The following is a 22,504-nucleotide window of genomic DNA, read 5'->3' as shown; positions in this document are numbered from 1 at the left end:
AATGACCCCTTCAAAAAAACACACTAAGAGTATAACACTAACATGCTAACAATAGTATACTTAGATGTAGATTATATAGATTTATGAGCAAAAACAGGTCAAAAACCTAGCAGTGTAATGCTAACAACATCATTTGTGAAATAGCAAAATATGACATTGGTACCTGTTAGATTAGCTAGAACAACAACAACAAAAAACAAGGTAGCATGCTAATTTCAGCTTGCCAAAATGCTAACAGTAACAAAATGTATTCTTCTGGGGGTGCACATCTGAAAAATTTGGTAAAAATACTTACCATTGAGTCAAGTACCTGCTAGAATAATCATGTATATATTATGCCCGATTGTAGCTGAGATAGGCGCCAGCGCCCCCCGCGACCCCGAAAGGGAATAAGCGGTAGAAAATGGATGGATGGATGGATATTATCACACAACTTTAGTATGCTTAAAGTCCTTAGCTATAGTTATTAGCTATTGTGCTCAAGTTAACTTTTGTATCTGTGCAAGGACGAAACTTCTTGTCTGAGGGGTGGCCTCAGCCGCAGATATTATCTTTCTTTTAGCCCGCTAACAGCCAAGGATTTCAAGGACTTCAAGGACTTCAACGAAGATGGGACGACAGCACGCAGAAGAAGCAGAGACAAGGCGAAATCACCAGGCCCCAGCACATTCCGTCACGTATTGTGCGTCCTGGACCTGCTTTGCATGATATATATGACCACTCCTTTTAGAGGCGGCCTCAGTGATGTTGACTGGGGAACTCCTGAATAAATAGAGGGACGTGGGAGCTGAACCTTAGAGCGTAGGGTGAGACTGTGATTAAGTGTGCAGCTCCATGCGTTCTCCTCATGAGCTAAATTGAAGTCTTTCTCTGCATGGTTCCTTGCTTCTTGTCTGTTTAATGATAGATGGCATCAGTATTTGAGAACCTGACAGTACCAAACTGACTTCTTACAACATATTGTCACCGATGTCCCATGGGTGTGAGTTTTCCTTGCCCTTATGTGGGCCTACCGAGGATGTCGTAGTGGTTTATGCAGCCCTTTGAGACACTAGTGATTTAGGGCTATATAAGTAAACATTGATTGATTGATTGATATTTGTCACTGAGGTGTATGCCTGCAAAATTATAAAAAAAACAAAAAACTAGCATATTATTATTGGAATGATTGTGCCACAAGCCGTTACAAAAACAGCTAAGGGACGCAGAAGGGCCAAACTTTGGACACGCCCGAGCAGAGTGTGCCATCAATCGGCGGATGTGCAGACATCATTGTTATTGATCGCTCAGCTAATAAAACGTGTTGCATTTTTCCCAAAATGGCGTTTATCGATGCAGAAAGGAAAACACTCTTACCGCCGCGATGTGGAGCAGGATGGCGCCGCTCTTCCGCTCGTTGTTGCTGAAAAAGTCATCGGGGAACTCGTGTATTGCTGGGGAGAGAGGAAACGCCACGGTCAGAACACGTGTCCACACGCCACACCCCGCCTTCGGACGGTTGCTGTTGACATGCTACCAATTAGCATTAGCGATTTTACATGGCCATTTCAACTCCTCCAAATGTGTTAATGGAAAGCACAACCAAGATTTACGTTACAATCAAACAGCTGGTGGAGTATAAGTAGAATACTTAGATTTTTGGCACTTTTTAGGGCTCAACAAAAAACACCATAAAAGTTACAAAATTGCTTATAATGTTTGGGACTTGCAACTTATTGTCATACTTGCAAATGATAATGTCATGATAAAACAGGATAGAACTAGACCGCAGCTCATTTTGTAAATGTTGCAATAAAAAAAGTTATCCAAAGAAATATTTAACACAGAAGCGGAAACAATTGACACCGTTAAATAAAAAAGTGATTCTGTTCTTAGAGTAAATAGACAGCAAAAATTACATTTTAATGTGGAAAAAAATTACAGCATTGTCGCCAGAGTTCTACTGTAAAAATAAACATTCATATTTACAGTAATACACTGTAAAAATAACCACCCGAGATATTTTACGGTAAAAAGTGGCAGCTCAGTCAGAAGAATTCCACTGTGAAACAATCGTACATTTTTTATCTTATTTTTTTACAGTTATTGTGGTTTGTGCAGCCTGTCATTAGGGCTATATAAATAAACTGGTTTACAGTAATACACTGTAAAAAAAAAAAGTAGATTTTACAGTAGGAAAAAAAAACTGGCAGCTCAGTCGCCAGATATTGACCAATAAAAAAAAAAGGTCATTTAGATTTAAAGTAATACTGTAAAAATGACTAGATTTAACTGTAAAAAAAGAAAAACTGGCAGCACAGTGTCGCCAGAATCTACCATAGAAATAATATACTGTCGATTTTACAGTTAAAAACACAAACTGGAAGCGCAGTTGCCTGAATTCTAGCGCAAAATTAACTGATATCATTTTTGCATTTACAGTCATACTGTAAATATAACGACTAGACTTTACAGTAAAAAAATTTTTTATCATGGTCGCCTGAATTAATACAAAAAAATAAGTGGTATTGTTGTTTCCATTTAGAGCAATTTGCTGTAAAACCAGGAGACCATCTCTAAAAGAATGCCAGGGGAGGCAAATACACAGAAAAAAAATCAAAAACAAGTTATAGATCAGGGGTTTTCAACCTTTTTGCCCTTGGGGCCCAACTTTCCCACTACACAGGGGCCAAGGGGGCCGATCAAATATTAATACCCTTGATTGCAATGGTATTCAATAATTATATCTAACCTACTTACAGTATACAACCGAGTCAAATGATGGAACACCATGTGTTAATCACAGAGATGATTTATTTAACACAAAATTTAGGCTTAGGTCAGGCGGATTAGAAAAACAGGTACCAACCAAATATACTGCTGATGAAAAATACATTTATATGCAATTATGTTGCGTTAAAATAATTTAAAATAATTAAAATATGTTTCTTAACTAGTTTGTCAATAAATTTAAAGTGCAAATAAAAACATCTTCACCACTTTAGTCCTAAATCGTGCGCTTAAGACTTTAGCTGCAGACTTGTTTTTTGGATTTTGTCATTACTGCCACAAGTGGTGGAAAGGTGTATTACAGCTGAGAAAAAAACATTTGGTGGCCAAATAGTGATAAATAAATAAAGAAAAAGTGATGTTTGTTTCCCGGGAAATGACGTTTGAATTATTACATTTGCCTCTAAAAGGCAATTCGGTTTTTGCAGCCTGAAGTCATAAAAAGGAGTAAAAAAATAAAATAAAAATAAAAATAAAAAATCATCCCGTGATGAGAAGTCATCCATCATTTTAGCTAACGGTTCACCTGCCGGTTGACAGAAGTGGGTCGCGCTCATGCGGGACCCTGGCAACATCTGCACGGGACACGCCCGGCTGGACGCGGTCCGGTCTGACCCAATTGCGTAGTCCTGCGGCGTGCAGTCGGCCCGCGACACAAACATGCTCTTTTCACGCCATAGGAAAGCACTGCTAGATGCACGGAGATGAGTCCGCATATGGATTCACGACGTGGAACAGATCTCGCCTAAGACCGGACGCTACGTGAGTCCTAACCTCGGCCCAGCGTGTGCACTTTATTTATTTTTATTTTTTTATTCAGCGGCGTTTGCACACATGACTGAACATGTTAACGTTGAACACGTTGGCAATGCAGCAGAAAATTGTTCTCTTCCACACAGGAGGGACAGGCTTCAATTCCTGGCGATTTACCTGATACAGGAAACGTGACGCAACTTTGGCCACCAGATGGCGGTAGTTTGTAGAGTTGTGATGCCGCCGCTGCACTTTTGACGGTGTTTGAGCATGGTTATGTGACTGCCAGGCTGGGTTGGATTGGTGAAACAGAGTCGTGTGAACTAGCCGGAAGAATAAGTCTTTCGCGAGCAGAAATTAGAGCCTTGAGTCCTTTTTTCTGGCGCGTCACCTGATTTTGAGTAGCTTACCAAGAAGGGTCAAAGAACATTTTTAGAATTTTAAAAATGTCCAGAACAGACATTGTGCCTCGATCAAATGACAAGATAATTGCCGTATTTCCACAAAGTTTAAGGAAAACATTTTTTCCCACATAGACGCAAAAATAAATGCTGTGAAATAAGTTATTTACACAAAATATTTAAAATGTTTATTTACATACCCGAATTGTTTCCAAACGGTGTTTGTAACACGGCAGTAAAACGGCTGATCGAACAAATCAGAGGTCATCAAAATGCACCCACTAGCTGTGGAAGCTAGTTCTCCAATCAGCTAAACAGACTCAATAACTCAGAGACATTTTGGTGAATTTACCAAAATGAAACAATACAAAAAGAACGCAATCGTAAGTTAATAATACTAACACAGACACTTGTAAACGTGTTAGCATATTAGCTAATGCTAACGACACACGAAAACACTCCTACAGAGACCACACATGGGACGGTTTAGTATGTAACAATTGTTTTAGTTATACTGTAAATCTTAAAAACGTTGCTTGGAGTGATGCATGAAGAAACCATACGAGTAGAAACGCTATGCATGGCGAACACGGAACCCCGGTTGGGAAGGAGGAAACAAATGCAACCAATAAGATGGCATCCGAGCAGAAACAAAACAATGTCTAGTTGTATTTTATTTTTTTATTACATCTTTTTACTGCAGTTGGTAGCGAAGAAAAATCCATAAATTAGCCACACCGTCTTATAAGCCGCAGAGTTCTCAGCGGCTTTTAGTCCTCAATTTACGGTACTGCAGTGTTTACTCAATAAAAAAAAAAGTATAATTTCAATGTTGCCAGTTATTTCAATGAAACAAAAATATCTTTTTGCATCAAAGTCGCACTCACAAAGAGGAAGGTACAACAATGCTGCACACTGACTACTCTAAGGCAGTGGTCCCCAACCTTTTTGTATCCACGGACCGGTCAACGCTTAATAGTTTGTCCCGCGGCCCGGGGGGGATCCTTTTTTTTTTTTTTTTTTCTATTTTTATTTTTTTTCTATGTCATGAAAAAGGGAGTTTTTTGTGGTTGGTGCACTAATTTTAAGTGTATATTGTGTTTTTTATGTTGATTTAATTGGGAAACAAAAAAATAAAAAATATATATATATATATATTTTTTTTAAATAAAATGAATAAAAAAATTATTCTGCGGCCCGGTACCAATCGGGCCACGGCTCGGTACCGGGCCGCAGCAGGGTGGTTGGGGACCACTGCTCTAAGGTACTGTATATCCAAGATTCATTACTTCACCGTAAAAACTGTCAGTAAAAACTGGCAGATCAGTTGCTAGAGCTCTACCATAAAAACATTGTCACCGTTTAGTTTTTTTTCCATTTGGAATAAAACGACTAGATTTTAAAAATAAAAAATAAAAAAAGCTCAAGAATTGTACCTTAAAAATAACAGCGGTACCGTTTTTCCACTTATAATTATGTATAAAAAAAAATGTCTTTAAATTGTAAAAAAAATACATTAAATTTACTGTAAAATTCTGGCATTGGAGCTGCCATTTTTTAAATGTCAAATCTTTTTTCACAGTGTATGAGATGGTAAATACCAAACATATGTGCAGAACACTTAAAGGGAAACTGCACTTTTTGGGGGGAATCGTTCACAATCAATATGCGAGACAAGAACAAGTTTTTTTATTTAATTAAGATCTTGAGGGTGATAAAAAAAAAAAATGCTTGGAAGATGCAGCTAATGGAGTCACGCCTTCAAAGTAGTCTAAAACAACTTCAAAACCCTCCATCAATGTTTTATACTGCAAGTATATATATATATATATATATATATATATATATATATATATATATATATATATATATATATATATATATATATAAAATGTAGTAACAGACATCTTCATTAGATGTAACATGTACAATATACACACTGCAAGTATATAGTGTATATTGTATATGTATATATATTTTAGTAACCGACACTTTTATAACAATATGTAATACAGTATGTACAATATACACACTGCAAGTATAAATATAATGTAGTACCAGACACTTTCATAACAATATGTAATTGTACAATATACACACTGCAAGTACATGTAGAATGTAGTAACAGACACTTTCATAATATGTTTTATATACACACTACAAGTATATATATTATGTAGTAACAAACCCCTTTATAACAATATGTAATATGTACAATATACACACTGCAAGTATAAATATAATGTGGTAACAGACACCTTCATAATATGTAATATGTACAATATACACACTACAAGTATATATATAATGTAACCGACCCCTTTATAAGAATATGTAATATGTACAATATTTACCGTATTTTAGTCATTTTAATCATTGCCGGGACTGACTTTTTCCAGCACATTTATTTCCGTTTCCATTGCACCACACTTCCTACTTCCGGAAACAAACGCATGTGTTTTCTCATCATGGCAGAATTGGTAACAGACAACTATTTCTGGACAAATTGAGGACTCACAGCCTTTTTGAAGCTGAATATATAGAGGATGAACTGCTGCTTCTAGAAGTCGGCATGAAGAGAGCGTGAGAAGCTGGAGCAGACAGAACCCGAGAGAGTGAGGTCGGCGTGACTTTGGTGTCGTAAATGTGGTACTCGGAGCCAAGCTATGCCGACATAAATGGAGTGCTTACTCAAATAAACCGACAAAAACAGTCTGCGGTCAGCTGGACCAAACTAACAACTGTCCTTCGAGTGAGTCACACTTTAATATCAATCATGATGCATTTTGTGCGTGTTATTACAAATACAGTACATACTCTAGCTAGCTGTGTACAAAAAAACATGAATTAATACTTTAGAGATACTGTAATATGATTGTTCAGGTTTTTCACAGGGTTTCACGGTGGAACAGGGGTTAGTGCGTCTGCCTCACAATACAAAGGTCCTGCAGTTCTGGGTTCAATCCCAGGCTCAGGATCTTTCTGTGTGGAGTTTGCATGTTCTCCCTGTGAATGCGTGGGTTCCCTCCGGGTACTCCTGCTTCTTCCCACCTCCAAACACATGCACCTGGGGATAGGTTGATTGGCAACACTAAATTGGCCCTAGTGTGTGAATGTGAGTGTGAATGTTGTCTATCTGTGTTGGCCCTGCGATGAGGTGGCGACTTGTCCAGGGTGTACCCCGCCTTCCGCCCGATTGTAGCTGAGATAGGCGCCAGCGCCCCCCCGACCCTAAAAGGGAATAAGCGGTAGAAATGGATGGATGGATGTTTTTCACTCAGTACATATTGGTGTCGTATTGCTTTGTGGTGTGCATTACAAACTCAAACACGTTTTGTGTTGACGTAGAAGCTAGCTTATCTCTTGCCGTAGTTAGCTTTTACGGCTAATACCGTAGCATGCTGACGAATTCCTCAATATTCGCTCCGACAAAAACTATTTTGCTACTGCTTGCTTACAATACAGGCTACAGAATGTAAATAAAGTATCATTGACAGTTTTTAAATGCATTTTAAAGTGATTTACAGGGTGGAATTGATTGCTCCCATTAGCTGTTTTGCTAGCCACCATAAACGAGATTTTTACATGTTAGAATACAAAAAAAACAACAAAAAACATTTGTTTTGTTATTTCATAATTGTGAACGGGAAACATAAAAAGTGCAGTTACCCTTTTAGTATTTAGAGAAGGTCAGGTCTTATTTGTTGCATTTAAAAAATAATCTGAAATTTAATTAAAATTAAAATACAGTTAAACTTGTATACAGTAAAAATGTATGCATTAATGGCATTTTTTGAGCGGGGATACCGTCTTAAATGAAAAGTATTTCTCTCAGTCTACTCACGGTATTCGTCCGACAAACAGATCAATAATTCAACGGCACGAGCACGGACGCCATGTTCTTCGGTGAAGGTCGTCACCCCACCCCACTCGCCCCCTCCCCCCACAGTCCTCAACGACACCTGACCAGACAGAGTGCGCCTCGCTCGGACACAAACACGTCCCCCGCCGTCCTTCTCCCAGTGGAGGACGGACAGACGCGAGGAGGACGGGGACGACTTGGAGCGGAGGCTTTAAATAGACTGTCATGCAAAAGTCACTTTGGCAACTGACGGATCGGGATCATTAATTCATCCGCCAGGGCAAAATGACCCGCTCGAAGAGAGTAGAAAATGGAAAAATGTTTGTGGGGGGGAGTTACTCCAGATATATCAAATAATCAATATGGGTGTCCAAAAAAATGTGTTTTTCGAAAGGGATAAGCGGTAGAAAAATGGATGGATGGAAAAATGTTTGGGGGGGGAGTTACTCCAGATATATCAAATAATCAATAGGGGTGTCCAAAAAATGTATTTTTCGAAAGGGATAAGCGGTAGAAAATGGATGACTGAAACTAAATGAGATTCTTAAATCCCCCAAAAATATTTTATCGCATCCATCCATTTTCTACCCCCTGTCCCTTTTTCGGGTCGCGGGGGATCGCTGAAGCCTATCACAGCTGCATTCAGGCAGGAGGCGGCGTACACCCTGGACAAGTCTCATCCTCACCGCAAGCCCAACACAGACAGACATTCACACACAAATTCACACACTAGGGCCCATTTAGTGTTGCCAATCAACCTATCCCCAGGTGCATGTCTTCGGAGGTGGGAGGAAGCCGGAGTACCCGGAGGGAACCCACGCAGTCACGGGGAGAACATGCAAACTCCACACAGAAAGATCCCGAGCCCGGGATTGAACCCAGGACTATTCAGGACCTTCGTACTGTAAGGCAGATGCACTAACCCCTGTTCCACCGTGCTATAAATAAATAAATATATATATTTTTTAAATTCTGTCCTGTACAGCTACTCAGAAAAATCATATTGTTGATGTATATCAGGGGTCCCTAAACTAGGACACGCGGGCCGGATTTTGGACATTTGCGTGCTGTAGTTTGGGGACCGCCAAAAGTCCCAAAATAGTACAAATATTTAAAAAAAACTTTTTAAAAATATTTTTTTAAATCTTTCCTTTCTAGCGCTGGTTACTAACTGTCTCCTAGCTGCTCAGTCAATAAGTGCGTCACACAAACACACATACCCCAAATTATTTTAACCCAATAAGGCCCAACAGTCAAACATTTTGGGGACCCCTGATGTAGATGATCATATCTGCTGTACAGATTTACGTTAGAAAAGAGAAGTGTTGGATACTTCCCTTGTTGTCTTATTTGTATTTGACTATTAAATGTTTGGGTGGAATTTTGTAAAACAAAACCAGTTTTCTTTTAAAGGCCTACTGAAACCCACTACTACCGACCACGCAGTCTGATAGTTTATATATCAATGATGAAATATTAACATTGCAACACATGCTAATATGGCCTTTTTAGTTTATTAAATTGCAATTTTAAATTTCCCGCGAGTTTCTTGTTGAAAACGTCGCGGAACGATGACGCGCACGCGTGAGGAAATAACGGCGCTGCACCACTCGCAGCTAAAAGTAGTCTGCTTTAACGGCATAATTACACAGTATTTTGGACATCTGTGTTGCTGAATCTTTTGCAATTTGTTCAATTAATAATGGAGACTATAAAGAACAATGCTGTTGGTGGAAAGCGGTGTATTGCAACAGTCTAGCACCGAGACACAGCCGATGTTTCTTTGTTTTTAACAAGCGAACATGTTTCTCTATGTCAACCAGCATGTTTTTGGATGGGGAAATTGTGATATGTATCTTACCGGAGACATTGGTGGATTATTCGTCGTCCTGCAGCAGCTGTCAAAAAAGGCAGCAGCTGTCAAAAAAGCCAGCTGTGAGCCTGGCTCCTCGGCTTCTCCCTGAGACACTGCGTGTTCACCGCAGCCATCCGACCTCGAGGTATGTCTTTACTATCTTTACAATCTCACTAAAACACTATTAAAACAATAAGCAGATAAGGGATCTTCCAGAATTATCCTAGTAAATGTGTCTAATTACATCTGAAATGCGTCTCAAAGTCAGTTTTAAAAAGCATACAGTATATTCAACTTTGTTGGGTTCAGCCTTGTTTTTCTTAATAATCTGTTTTATCGAATAACGATTGAGAATCATGGAAATGATTCTCTAACATTATTACAATTCTGGTGTTGTGATAGTCCTAGGAATCATTTTAGAATGACACAAAATAAACTAGAAAAAAATAGAACAGATAAAACATTTAAATTAATTAAAACTGTCCTCATAAGGATAAAAAGGCCCAACTACATAAAATCCCCTGAAGAAACGGGGCTAAAAATCTATAAATAACTCCCAGAGTCTCCTTTTGGACATCTTTCTTATGTAAGAAATAACGTGTTAAGTATTCACGCATGCGGGACACGCTCTTTATTGATTGCGGCAGTCACCTCGAGGCATACCCAGAAAACCAAAACGACAGCGGACAGCCTACTCAACTTGACATAACACACATTTAAAAATAGTTAACCTTTGTTTTGAATCACTAAATGACGACATGTTGGCCTCCAGCTGCAATACCATGTCCCATTTTCATACGTCTCGCATGAAAAGAGGATGGCACATGGTATCGTTAGCACGTGCACGCGGTTCGATCTCCTGAAAAAAGCCTGCCGGCGACACGTTTTAAGAGCAACATCTGGCAGCCTCGGAACAGGCTTTGTCTTCAACCTCACATTCCTGCAACGTCTATCTTTCAGGATAAGCAGCTGGTGCAAGTTGGAGTTCCATGCAGTCCATGTTCATCATTGTCGTTAAACAATTAGGACACATTTGTATACAACCCTTGGAGGTCTCTCACAGTATAGGCGCCGATCCGGGACCCGAGCACCCAGAGGTGTGGACTCAAGTCACATGACTTGGACTCGAGTCAGACTCGAGTCATGAAGTTGATGACTTTAGACTCGACTTGACAAAATGTAAAAAGACTTGCAACTCGACTTAGACTTTATCAATGACTTGTGACTTGGACTTGAGCCTTTTGACTTGACATGACTTGCTACTTTCCCCAAAACCCAACAATTAAAAAGTTATTCAGGAGCGCTCCCTATCTTTCATTTTGTCAACGAGTGTGCGTGACAGCTTATGTGCGCTAACTGTCAGTACAACAGCCAATCAAATTACATCCACGTTGTTTTCGTCACACAGCATTCATCCAATCAAATTGCAGGAAAACCAACAAAGAAGAGCTTTCAAACAACAGAAGAATAAGTGAAGATAATTATGCCATAAAGTGTTTCGTTCGGGTATTAAAAGTACGACTTGGTCAACAAAACTGGAATTGCCGTAAGCAAAACATGCGGTTGGAAGATTACAGACGGAGACGCATCAATTTACAACTTCGTTCGACATTTGAAGTTGCACAAAGAAGGGTAAGTTTTGAATGTAAGCTAGCGTTTATTGGCTGATTAACGTGACTTTTATTTGCTGTGTAGTAGTTAAATGAGTGAGACTGTAAACTCACTGCTAGCGTTATAACCACAGACATCTTAGAAGTAGACGCAGCATGGAGCGCTACTGCCTATTGCCGCAGACGATACGCGGGGCCGCCATCTTGGAGTGGTGATCCCCTCCACTCAGTGCAATTCATTTGGCAGGAACAATGAACTGTCAGCACATTTAATTCATCTTAACTCACTGAATACCACTTATATTCACGCCCTTTTTTGTCATACGTGTAACTATGATAAAGGACACATGTCTTGGCGTGTTCATAATTTGCTTAACAGAAATAGAATATTCTTATATGCTATAAGTGAGCAAATGTCTGAGATCAAAACTGGGAATATAATCCCAGAGAAGGGGAAAAAACAGTCAGCTATTTTGAAGTTGAAGAAACAATATGATTAGGTTATATATACATGCATATATCCTACATAAACAATGTATGAATACATTAAATATCTATATATCTTACGGACCTATAGACCAGAAGTTCTCAAATGGGGGTACTTGGAGGTATCCCAAGGGGTACATGATATTTTTTTTGAATATTCTAAAAATAGCAAAAATTCACAATCTTTTACAAATATATTTATTGAAAAATACTTCAACAAAATAAATGATAAATGGGTTGTACTTGTATAGCGCTTTTCTACCTTCAAGGTACTCAAAGTGCTTTGACACTACTTCCACATTCACACACTGATGGAGGGAGCTGCCATGCAAGGCGCTAACCAGCACCCATCAGGAGCAAGGGTGAAGTGTCTTGCTCAGGACACAACGAACGTGACGAGGTTGGTACTAGGTGGAGATTGAACTAGCGACCCTCGGGTTGCGCACGGCAACTCTCCCACTGCGCCACGCCGTCCCATATTCAGGTGTCATATTTTTTCCACATAACTATGTATTTTTGTGTCAGCTAAGTATTCTACTTTCGGTCTCCTGCACACAAAAGGGTATACATGGATCATCTAGAAAAACACCCACTGTAAACTACAGGTGTTCAGCCAAAAAAGCATTACATTTATTGCATACATTGGGTCGACTGATTTACAAATGTCTATAAAATTTAAGCAACATTGGTTAAAAAACAGGGCAAACATTTAACAAAGCTTTTTTTCGGTGGGTTGGGAGGGACAGATAGCCCACAAGACTCTGACCATTTGGTTGTACAAATTTGAAAATATCTTTATAAAAAATCTAAAAAAACAGCCATCTTACTATATATTATATGAATTATATATGAATTATATTATATGAATGTAAATTCATAAACTGTGAAAAGAAATGCAATAATGCAATATTCAGTGTTGACAGCTAGATTTTTTTGTGGACATGTTCCATAAATATTGATGTTAAAGATTTCTTTTTTGTGAAGAAATGTTTAGAATGAAGTTGATGAATCCAGATGGATCTCTATTACAATCCCCAAAGAGGGCACTTTAAGTTGATGATTACTTCTATGTGTAGAAATCTTTATTTATAATTGAATCACTTGTTTATTTTTCAACAAGTTTTTACTTATTTTTACATCTTTTTTTTTTTCAAATAGTTTAAGAAAGACCACTACAAATGTGCAATATTTTGCACTGTTGTACAATTTAATAAATCAGAAACTGATGACAGTGCTGTATTTTACTTCTTTATCTCTTTTTTCAACTAAAACATTCTTAGCTCTGACTAGGGGGTACTTGAATTAAAAAAATGTTCACAGGGGGTACATTACTGAAAAAAGGTTGAGAACCACTGGTCTAGACTTTATCTCTGTTGCTGCAGCAGCAGAGAGTTTATTCTCTCTTGACACTTTGTATTGATATTTTCTATTACATTCTTCCTTTAAATGATCATGTTTACAGTTATTGTTTTATATGTATTTTTCATGTATGTTGCTTTGGATAAAAGTGTCTGCCTAATACTTAAACATATATAAACACCTGAAAGTCTTTATTTCAGCTAAAACCACTAATCGGTTTCACTGGATTCAGAATAAAACCAAATTCTGTTTTACCCAACAAAGTTAGTATTTGACTATTGTTACTTGAATAATTATCTGTGGTTACAATAACATGAGAATGCATCATAATCAGTGGCGGCTGGTGAATTTTGTTTTAGGTGGGCCTGAAAGTTTGTTAACCAAATACCTGTAGGGGGGTCATGCTCTCCCAGAAGATTTCTTTGTGATTTTCACATACAAGTATTGTAGTTCTTTGCTCCTGCTTAACTCTGTGGTAATATTATTTTCACAAAATACAACCAATAGTATGTTAATGTAAATTCTTACTTGTGAAAAGTAATCCTCCAATTCCTATTTTCAACAGTCCGCTCAATTAAGCAGGAAAACGCTGAATACCAGCCCAGCATCTTTGTTTTCTACCTGTCAAATGTTAGTTTAGGCTGCTTGCCGGCTCCTCATCACCACTTCAAGATGGTGGCCAAATTGCTTGCGTCACAGCAGCCAATTCTGCGTCTACTTATAATATGTCTATGGTTATAACATCATTGCAAACACGGCAATCTGTTGCGTCCACTGCAGTTCGCTACCTTATTCATACTTATTGTCAAGTGATTTTTTTTTTAAGCAGGGTTGCATGAGGTACCTACACATAACGTTACATTAATGAATGTATCACACACAGTAACATAACGTTAGACGGCGGTCAGCAGCACCGCATATTTTAGCCACCTACAAAAAGACAAACCTAGTCAAAGGTCAGTTAAAATGTATACTATATTAAGAATATGTGTACATATTCCATAGAGCCCTGACATCTAACAAGTACAGCACTGTTCATTGTTATGTTCATGTATTTGTTGTTTTTCATGTGTACGCACATACACATACACATACAGTATGAGATGACATCAATGAGATGAGGTGACATGACAAACTGCTGATGAACTAGTTAAAATGCAATATTCCATGGAAATACAATGTTAACACTTCTGTGCAAATGAGTACAGTTGCACTTCTTTTTTCAAATGTGTTTATACTGTAAAGGAATGAGTTAAATGTTTAGAATAACTGGTTAATAGTGCTATTATGAAGTGCAATGTCAGCACTGTTTTTTTTTAATAATAAATACATACAGCGTTTTAAAAGCATACATAATCTGTGTACATATATTAGTCTATGGTTAAAAAGACTTGAAATGACTCGAAACCCAAAATGCAGGACTTGGGACTTGACTTGAGACTTTCCAGTATTGACTTTGGACTTGACTCGGACTTGCCTGTCTTGACTCGGGACTTGACTCGAGACTTGAGGGCAAAGACTTGAGACTTACTTGTGACTTGCAAAACAATGACTTGGTCCCACCTCTGCGAGCACCCACGTGGGATTAATGGCAACTTTCAATCTTTAAAGGGGAACATTATCACCAGACCTATGTAAGCGTCAATATATACCTTGATGTTGCAGAAAAAAGACCATATGTTTATTTAACCGATTTCCGAACTCTAAAAGGGTGAATTTGCCGATTTAAACGCCTTTCAATTCTTCGCTGTCGGAGCGATGACCTTTCACCCGTGACATTACAACGGGAAGCAATCCACCATTTTCTCAAACACATTACACACACACAAGTCAAATCAGCTCTGTTATTTTTGACTGTTTTCCGTACCTTGGAGACATCGTGCCTCGTCGGAGGGTGTAACAACACGATCAGGGACAGATTCAAGTTGTCTTACGTGGAGTGTGCATCGATTAGCACGACATGCTAATCGATGCTAACATGGCAGAAATGGCAAGAATGTGTGGATATCCTGCGACACTCAAAGCAGATGCATTTTCAACGATAAAGTCAACGAAATCACAAAGGTGAATTTTGTTGATGTTATTGACTTATGTGCTAATCAGACATATTTGGTCACGGCATGACTGCCAGCTAATCGATGCTAACATGCTATTTAGGCTAGCTGTATGTACATTTGTAGTTATTTTTGCATCAACCCTTTACCTCCACCCACATTTAATGCCAAACAAACACTTACCAATCGACGGATTTAAGTTGCTCCAGTGGTCAAAAGATGCAATCGGTTAGAAGACGATCGCCGAATAGCTTCAATAGCTGTTCGCTCAATAGCTTCAGTTTCTTCTTCAATTTCGTTATCGCTATCTGCCTTAATTCCCCCTTCAACCATCCGTTTCAATACTTGCGTAATCTGTTGAATCGCTTAAGCCGCTGAAATCAGAGTCTGAATCCGAGCTAATGTTGCTATATCTTGCTGTTTTATCCGCCATGTTTGTTTGTATTGGCGTCACTATGTGACGTCACAGGAAAATGGACGGGTGGATTTACAGATAGCGAAAATCAGGCACTTTAAAGCCTTTTTTCGGGATATTCCATGATGGGTAAAATTTAGAAAAAAACTTCGAAAAATAAAATAAGCCACTGGGAACTGATTTTTATTGGTTTTAACCTTTCTGAAATTGTGATAATGTTCCCCTTTAAACATTTTCTTGCAAAATCAGTTTTGTTGATTTTGTGGCGAGTTTGATCTGTTTTACGTAATAAAGTTAAAGATTGTATAGTCTATAATTAACAAAGCTTAACCAAGGTTTCATCGCGCCCGATAACGATTTAATGACAATTGTCTTGACTTTGGACTAAAGAAGTCCGATAATGGCTTTTTTGCTGATATCCTGATATTGTCCAACTCTTAATTACCGATTCCGATATCAACCGATACAGATATATAAAGTCGTGGCATTAACACCTTATTATGCCTAATTTTGTTGTGATGCCCCGCTGGATGCATTAAACAATGTAACAAGGTTTTCCAAAATAAATCAACTCAAGTTGTGGAAAAAAATGCCAACATGGCACTGCCTTATTCATTATTTGTTTAACATGCCTCAAAACAGCAGCTTTACTATTAGGGACATGCTCTCCTTGAGAAAACATGAGGAGATTGAGGTGGGCGGTACAGTTAGTGCTGCAACGGGTTCTGGGTATTTGTTCTGTTGTGTTACGGTGTGGATGTTCTCCCGAAATGTGTTTGTCATTACTATTTGGTGTGGGTTCACAGTGTAGCGCATATTTGTAACAGTGTTAAAGTATTTTATACGTCCTCCCTCAGTGTGACCTGTATAGCTGTTGACCATTCACTTGTGTGTGTGTGTGTGTGTGTGAAAAGCCGCAGATATCATGTGACTGGGCCGGCACGCAAAGGCAGTGCCTTTAAAGTTTATTGGGGTTCTGTACTTCTCTCTACGTCCGTGTACACAGCGACGTTTTAAAAAGTAATAAATTTCACTTTTTGAAACCTGTACCGATCATTTCCAATATTACATTGTAGAGCATTTATCGGCAGTCCGATATTAGACATCTCTACTTTGGACTCCACCCACGAGCGAATGAAGGGCCTACTTATTCAACAGCCAAACACGTCACAGTGGCAGTATGAACAATACTGTCATAAATATGGGCCATATAGTGAAACCACACTAAACAACAATACATTTTGGAAGAACATTTGCACCACAACACAACATAAACACTACAGAACAAAATCCCAGAATTCCATGCAGCACCGACTTTTCCGAGACGCTACAATATGAACAAATGCCATTGGTGGATCTACACCTAACATCCACTGTAATGATACCAAGTACAGGAGCGTATCTAGTTGATACTATGATTATGTAATTTTTTTAACATCACAAAAGTTTCTTGGGGCTTCACGGTGGCAGAGGGGTTAGTGCGTCTGCCTCACAATACGAAGTTCCTGCAGTCCTGGGTTCAAATCCAGGCTCGGGATCTTTCTGTGAGGAGTTTGCATGTTCTCCCGTGAATGCGTGGGTTCCCTCCGGGTACTCCGGCTTCCTCCCACTTCCAAAGACATGCACCTGGGGATAGGTTGATTGGCAACACTAAATTGACCCTAGTGTGTGAATGTGAGTGTGAATGTTGTCTGTCTATCTGTGTTGGCCCTGCGATGAGGTGGCGACTTGTCCAGGGTGTACCCCGCCTTCCGCCCGATTGTAGCTGAGATAGGCGCCAGCGCCCCCCGTGACCCCAAAAGGGAATAAGCGGTAGAAAATGGATGGATGGACAAAAGTTTCTTTCCTTTTTTTTTTTTAATGTATGTTTATAAACTGAGGAAATATGTTCCTGGACACATGAGGACTTTGAATGTGACCAATGTATGATCCTGTAACTACTTGGTATCGTATTGATACCCAAATTGTAGTGGTATCCAAAACTAATGTAAAATATCAAACAACAGAAGAATAAGTGATTACATTTTAACAGAAGTGTAGATAGAACATGTTAAAAGAGAAAGTAAGCATATATTAATAGTAAATGAACAAGTAGTTTAATCATTCATTTTCCACCTATTGTCCTTAATAATGTTGACAAAATAGTAGGGGTGTAACGGTACGTGTATTTGTATTGAACCGTTTCGGTACCGGGGTTTCAGTCCGGTTTGGAGGCGTATCGAACGAGTTTGTAAGCTAAAGTCTTAACTAGCTGCTCTGCTTTCTGCCTCTGTCTGAACACCCGGCATTGTCCCGCCCACACAACCATCTGATTGGTTACATACAAAGCCAATCAGCAGGGCGTATTCAGAGCGATATAGTCAATGCTTCAGCGTTGAGCAGATATGTGTTTAGCAGCGGACAGCGTACTCTCCCCAAATTATACTTAACACTTCCAAGTCACAACTACTACTAGCATCACGATGAGCCCGTTGACCTTATAGAAACTTAAACTGCAGCTCAGCTCGCTCGCAGTTCTGGCTTGAGGTGAAGACTGGTTAGCTTTTAGCGTAACGTTAGCTCATTTTGCTGTATGTATGTGTATGTGCGTGAGGGGCAACAAAGCCCTGTCTTGTCTGTTTTTTCACATGAACTAACATGAAGTCAATGGTGTTTAAGGATGAATAGTCTCTCCTATTGCCATTGTACTATTTTTTCAACAATAGTTACATTAATCATTAGTAATGTAGCAGCCTAGTTTTGAATGGCAGGGTCCCTGCTATCACATGTTGACAAAAATATTTACATAATAAAAGTCAACTACAGGCTTCCCAAATGCTGTAATAAATTAAGCAAGATGAGTTGACTTGAAACTGTTTAATGTTGCACTTTTTATATGGAGAAGAAAGGTTTTGTCATTTTATTTAATCTAAGCATCGGCCAGAGGCAGTTTAAATGTGGGCAGAATTATTATAGTGTTCCCAATGTCAAAAGGATAAAACCATTGTTTACAAATTTGGTAAATAAAAAACCCAAAAATGTATATTTAATTTTTTTCTTACGGTACCGAAAATGAACCGAACAGTGACCTCTAAACCGAGGTACGTACCGAACCGAAATTTTTGTGTACCGTTACACCCCTACAAAATAGAAAGATAAATGACAACATTTTACTGCATATGTCAGTAGTTAAATTAGGAGCCTTTTTTTTCGTTTTCTTACTACTAAAAGACAAGATGTCTTGTATTTTATTTAAGGACAAAATTGCCATAAGAAATATATGTTTAATGTACCCTAAGATTATTTTGTTAAAATAAAGCCAATAATGACATTTTTTGTGGTCCCTTTTATTTAGAAAGGTACTGAAAAACTTTTGGTACCGGTACCAAAATATTGATAATCGGGACAACACTGTTACACACACACACACACACACACACAGGCAGAAATGTGGATCGGCGCCTATACCCCAAAGGACCTGAAAAAAGGTTTCAACCATAAAAGTTGTACATATCAAAACAGTTATTTTTACTTTCAGCACTTAAATCTCTCAATCTACCTCAGATTTATCTGTTTTTCATCGTTATATGTTTTACACCAATTTTGACTGAGAAAACTCAGTTTTTAAAAGGGCAAAAAAAAAAAGCTATACAATATTCGTGGACATTTTTGTGATCTAATCCACACAACTCATGTCACCGCCGACTCACCAACATTGTTTTTATTGCATGTAAGTTCTTCGCAGATTCTAATCGTCAAATATGGATATCGCCATAGTGGGGAATATATGACCATTAGTTAGTTGCTTATTAACATAAGGTTAGGGTTAGGGAAGACTCTTAGTTAATGGCTTACCGGTTGTATAATAAGGCCATGCAGAATAAGTACTTGATGACTAATTAACAACCAATATGTTACTAATTTCCATGTTAATAAGCAACTGATTAATGGTTCATATGTTCCCCATACTAAAGTGTTTCCCTCGACACAAAAATCCCATAATTTCGGTCATGTTTATTAGTCTTACTCTGGGAGGCTTCTTCAGTGTGTCTACTTCCTGGTTCATCAAAATCCGGGGTGTCCAAACTTTTTAAATTGGGGGCCGCATCAGGCTAACAAAATTTATGTCAAGGGCTGAAAGCAGACTACATATACACACATTTTATATATACAGATATATCTACATGTATGTACATATAGTGTACACACCAGTGACGTGCAGTCAGGGGAGGCAGGTGAGGCAGTGGCTCACCTGCCATCATGGAAAGAAAAAAAATGTAAAAACAAAAATAATTTAGGCCCTGCGGTGAGGTAGCGACTTGTCCAGGGTGTATGCCGCCTTCCGCCCGATTTTAGCTGTGATAGGCGCCAGCGCCCCTCAGAACTCCAAAAGGGAATAAGCGGTAGGAAATGGATAGATAAATTGTTTTATGTATCCAGTGATTATACTTTTTTAAAGTTATTTTCCATTTAACTTCACCAGTTTTAGATTATTTTTATTCAAAATAGCTGAATTTTCACATTTGCCGTTCAAATACTGAGACGAGACTTGCGGTGAGTCAGCAGCCAGTGGAGCCTCCCCATGGATTGCGCAATGACTCGGCTAACCTGCTGTCTGCTGTGCAGTGAGACCGTATTGTCATATTACGTATCTAATATAAAACACTTTTCTAAACTGGACTTTCAATCAAAGTAGGAAGTAATAATTAAAGGAAGACCAACGCCGGAGCTAAAAGGTTTGCTTCAGACTGTGATCTCCATCGAGTCAGAGAGACTTTTAAAACTGAAGAAAGATAAGGAAGACTTCTATAAACAAGTTATCGATGCTTTTGTTCAGAAGGAGCTGCGCATCGACTTCATTTATAAGTAAAGGTAAGACCATAATAACGTTTTTTTTATATTAAATGTGCTTTTTGTGTGCTACAGTTTGTATGTGTAAAGAATGCTGGTATGAGCTTTTAAACATAACCCGTTAACTGCTGCCAATCAAATGGTGAATAAGATATTCTTTAGGGTTCATATGTTTATAAATCTGACTGATGAAGTCAGTGCCTCACCAGCCATTAACCTCACCGCACGTCACTGGTACACACATACATACATACATACATACATACATACATACATACATACATGTATGTATGTATGTACACATATATATGTACACGCATACATATAGATATTTACACATATGTGTACCCACACACGTATACATATATACAATTTACCTATATACACACATTCTGCATATATATATGTACTTATACACATACATGTGTTTATACATATATTGCCCAAATGCAGCTGAGATAGGCTCAAGCGACCCCGAATGGGACAAGCGGTAGGAAATGGATGGGTGGATGGATTAGTAATCAATAATTAACATAATATTACAATTATGTGGACATTCAATTTCAAATTTAATTTACGAGACAAGTTTTGTAATCAACCAGAAATATCAAGTAGCCAAAATGCACCAAACATGGATAAGTGTGGAGTGTTTGGCGTTGTTCCCATAATGCTTTGTAATGGGTGCATGTTACAATTTTTTTTATGGTCAATAGACTTTTTATTTTTATTTTTTTATAAACAGCCACAAAAGTATAGTGATCATGTCTGTTGACATTTTGTGTTGGTTGGATTTATAAAAAAAAAATGCACCATGACTAGGGAAGGTTGTTTGCATTAGGTTGTACAAGTCTATGCTGGCCCTGCGATGAGGTAGCGACTTGTCCAGGATGTACCCCGCCTTCCGCCCGATTGTAGCTGAGATAGCCGCCAGCGCCCCGCGTCCCCAAATGGGAATATGCGGTAGAAAATGGATGGATGGAAGTCTATGCTGTGCATGCTTTTGCTCAGCGCATAAGTAAAAAAGTAATTACTCAAGTGGTCTCCTGGACAGTGACAAAAACAAGCCTCAAAACTGTTCCTAGTTAAACTCAACGGGCTGTCACGCCAAATTTCTTCCCCCCTACAAAAACTTTCCCCCCGGAAGAAACTACTTGAAGGACCCCAATGAGGGTGGAAGGACCTTAAAGCAACCCACACAGCTGCCTGTTTTAAAAGCATTATAATTGGCTGATTGTCATAGGTGAAAAATAACGTTGAGGAAAAAATATTAGCATTCCAGCATGCTAACCTTTCAAGCTATTTTTGAATTGCTAATTCTGCAGCTGTAACCCTTAACGGTCAGGAAAATATATTAGCATTCCAGCATGCTAACCTTTCAAGCTATTTTTGCTTTGCTAATTTTGCAGCTGTAACCCTTAAAAGTCATATAACTTGGTATTGTCACGCCCTCATTGGGGTCCTTCAGGCATTGGAGGGGCTGTCATGCCAAATTTCTGCCGGGGTGAAGGTTTTTGTAGGGGGGAAGAAATTTGGCGCGACAGTGCCATGTTTTGCGCTTACTAAATGCCGCCTAGTGGCAAATTTGGGAATTTCCTCTAATTTACATGGATGGGTTTAGCCACCATATTTTTGACATGGGTAAAAAAAAATATGCTCTCATTGGTCTGTATTCCAACATTGCAGACAAACCGGAGGATTACATAACCGCTTCACTTCTGGCGACCGCGCACTCTCCAGCCCCGTCCTCGGATAACACACACGCACACCAACACCACCGTGTGAGGAATGAAAAGTACGCGCTTAGGGAAAGTGTCTTTCTGCAGCCTCGCCGGGTTCGTACCAGAGCACGTAGACGTGACTCCGTGCTGAACGACCATCCCTCCGGGTCCTCATTGGCCAATTAGATCGTTAAACACACAAGAGGCTTTCAAGGGAAAGTCACAAGAACATGTGATGAAAACTACAAAGCGTGCCAACAAACACACACACACACATCCCATGATCCGCTTGGTGGGTCAATACATTCACATGCTCATAGATCATGTGGAACAGTGCTCATGTTTATGTTAACACTTAAATGCATGCAATGTGCCCACACACACACACACAC

General features: G+C 38.9%; 1 protein-coding gene across 2 annotated transcripts in view; it reads right to left on the bottom strand.

Annotated features, from left to right (window-relative positions):
* Positions 1 to 22,504, bottom strand: part of slc24a4b (solute carrier family 24 member 4b) — a 128,685-nt gene that overhangs the window by 47,787 nt on the left and 58,394 nt on the right. For both annotated transcript variants that reach the window (XM_061885807.1, XM_061885806.1), the window contains exon 3: positions 1,357 to 1,433. In XM_061885807.1, the coding sequence (XP_061741791.1) occupies positions 1,357 to 1,433 (77 nt within the window). The remainder of the gene's footprint in view (positions 1 to 1,356; positions 1,434 to 22,504) is intronic.

This window comes from Nerophis ophidion, linkage group LG24, assembly GCF_033978795.1.
Source record: "Nerophis ophidion isolate RoL-2023_Sa linkage group LG24, RoL_Noph_v1.0, whole genome shotgun sequence".
Classification (NCBI taxonomy): Eukaryota; Metazoa; Chordata; class Actinopteri; order Syngnathiformes; family Syngnathidae; genus Nerophis; species Nerophis ophidion.
This window is presented reverse-complemented; position numbering and strand designations above follow the sequence as displayed.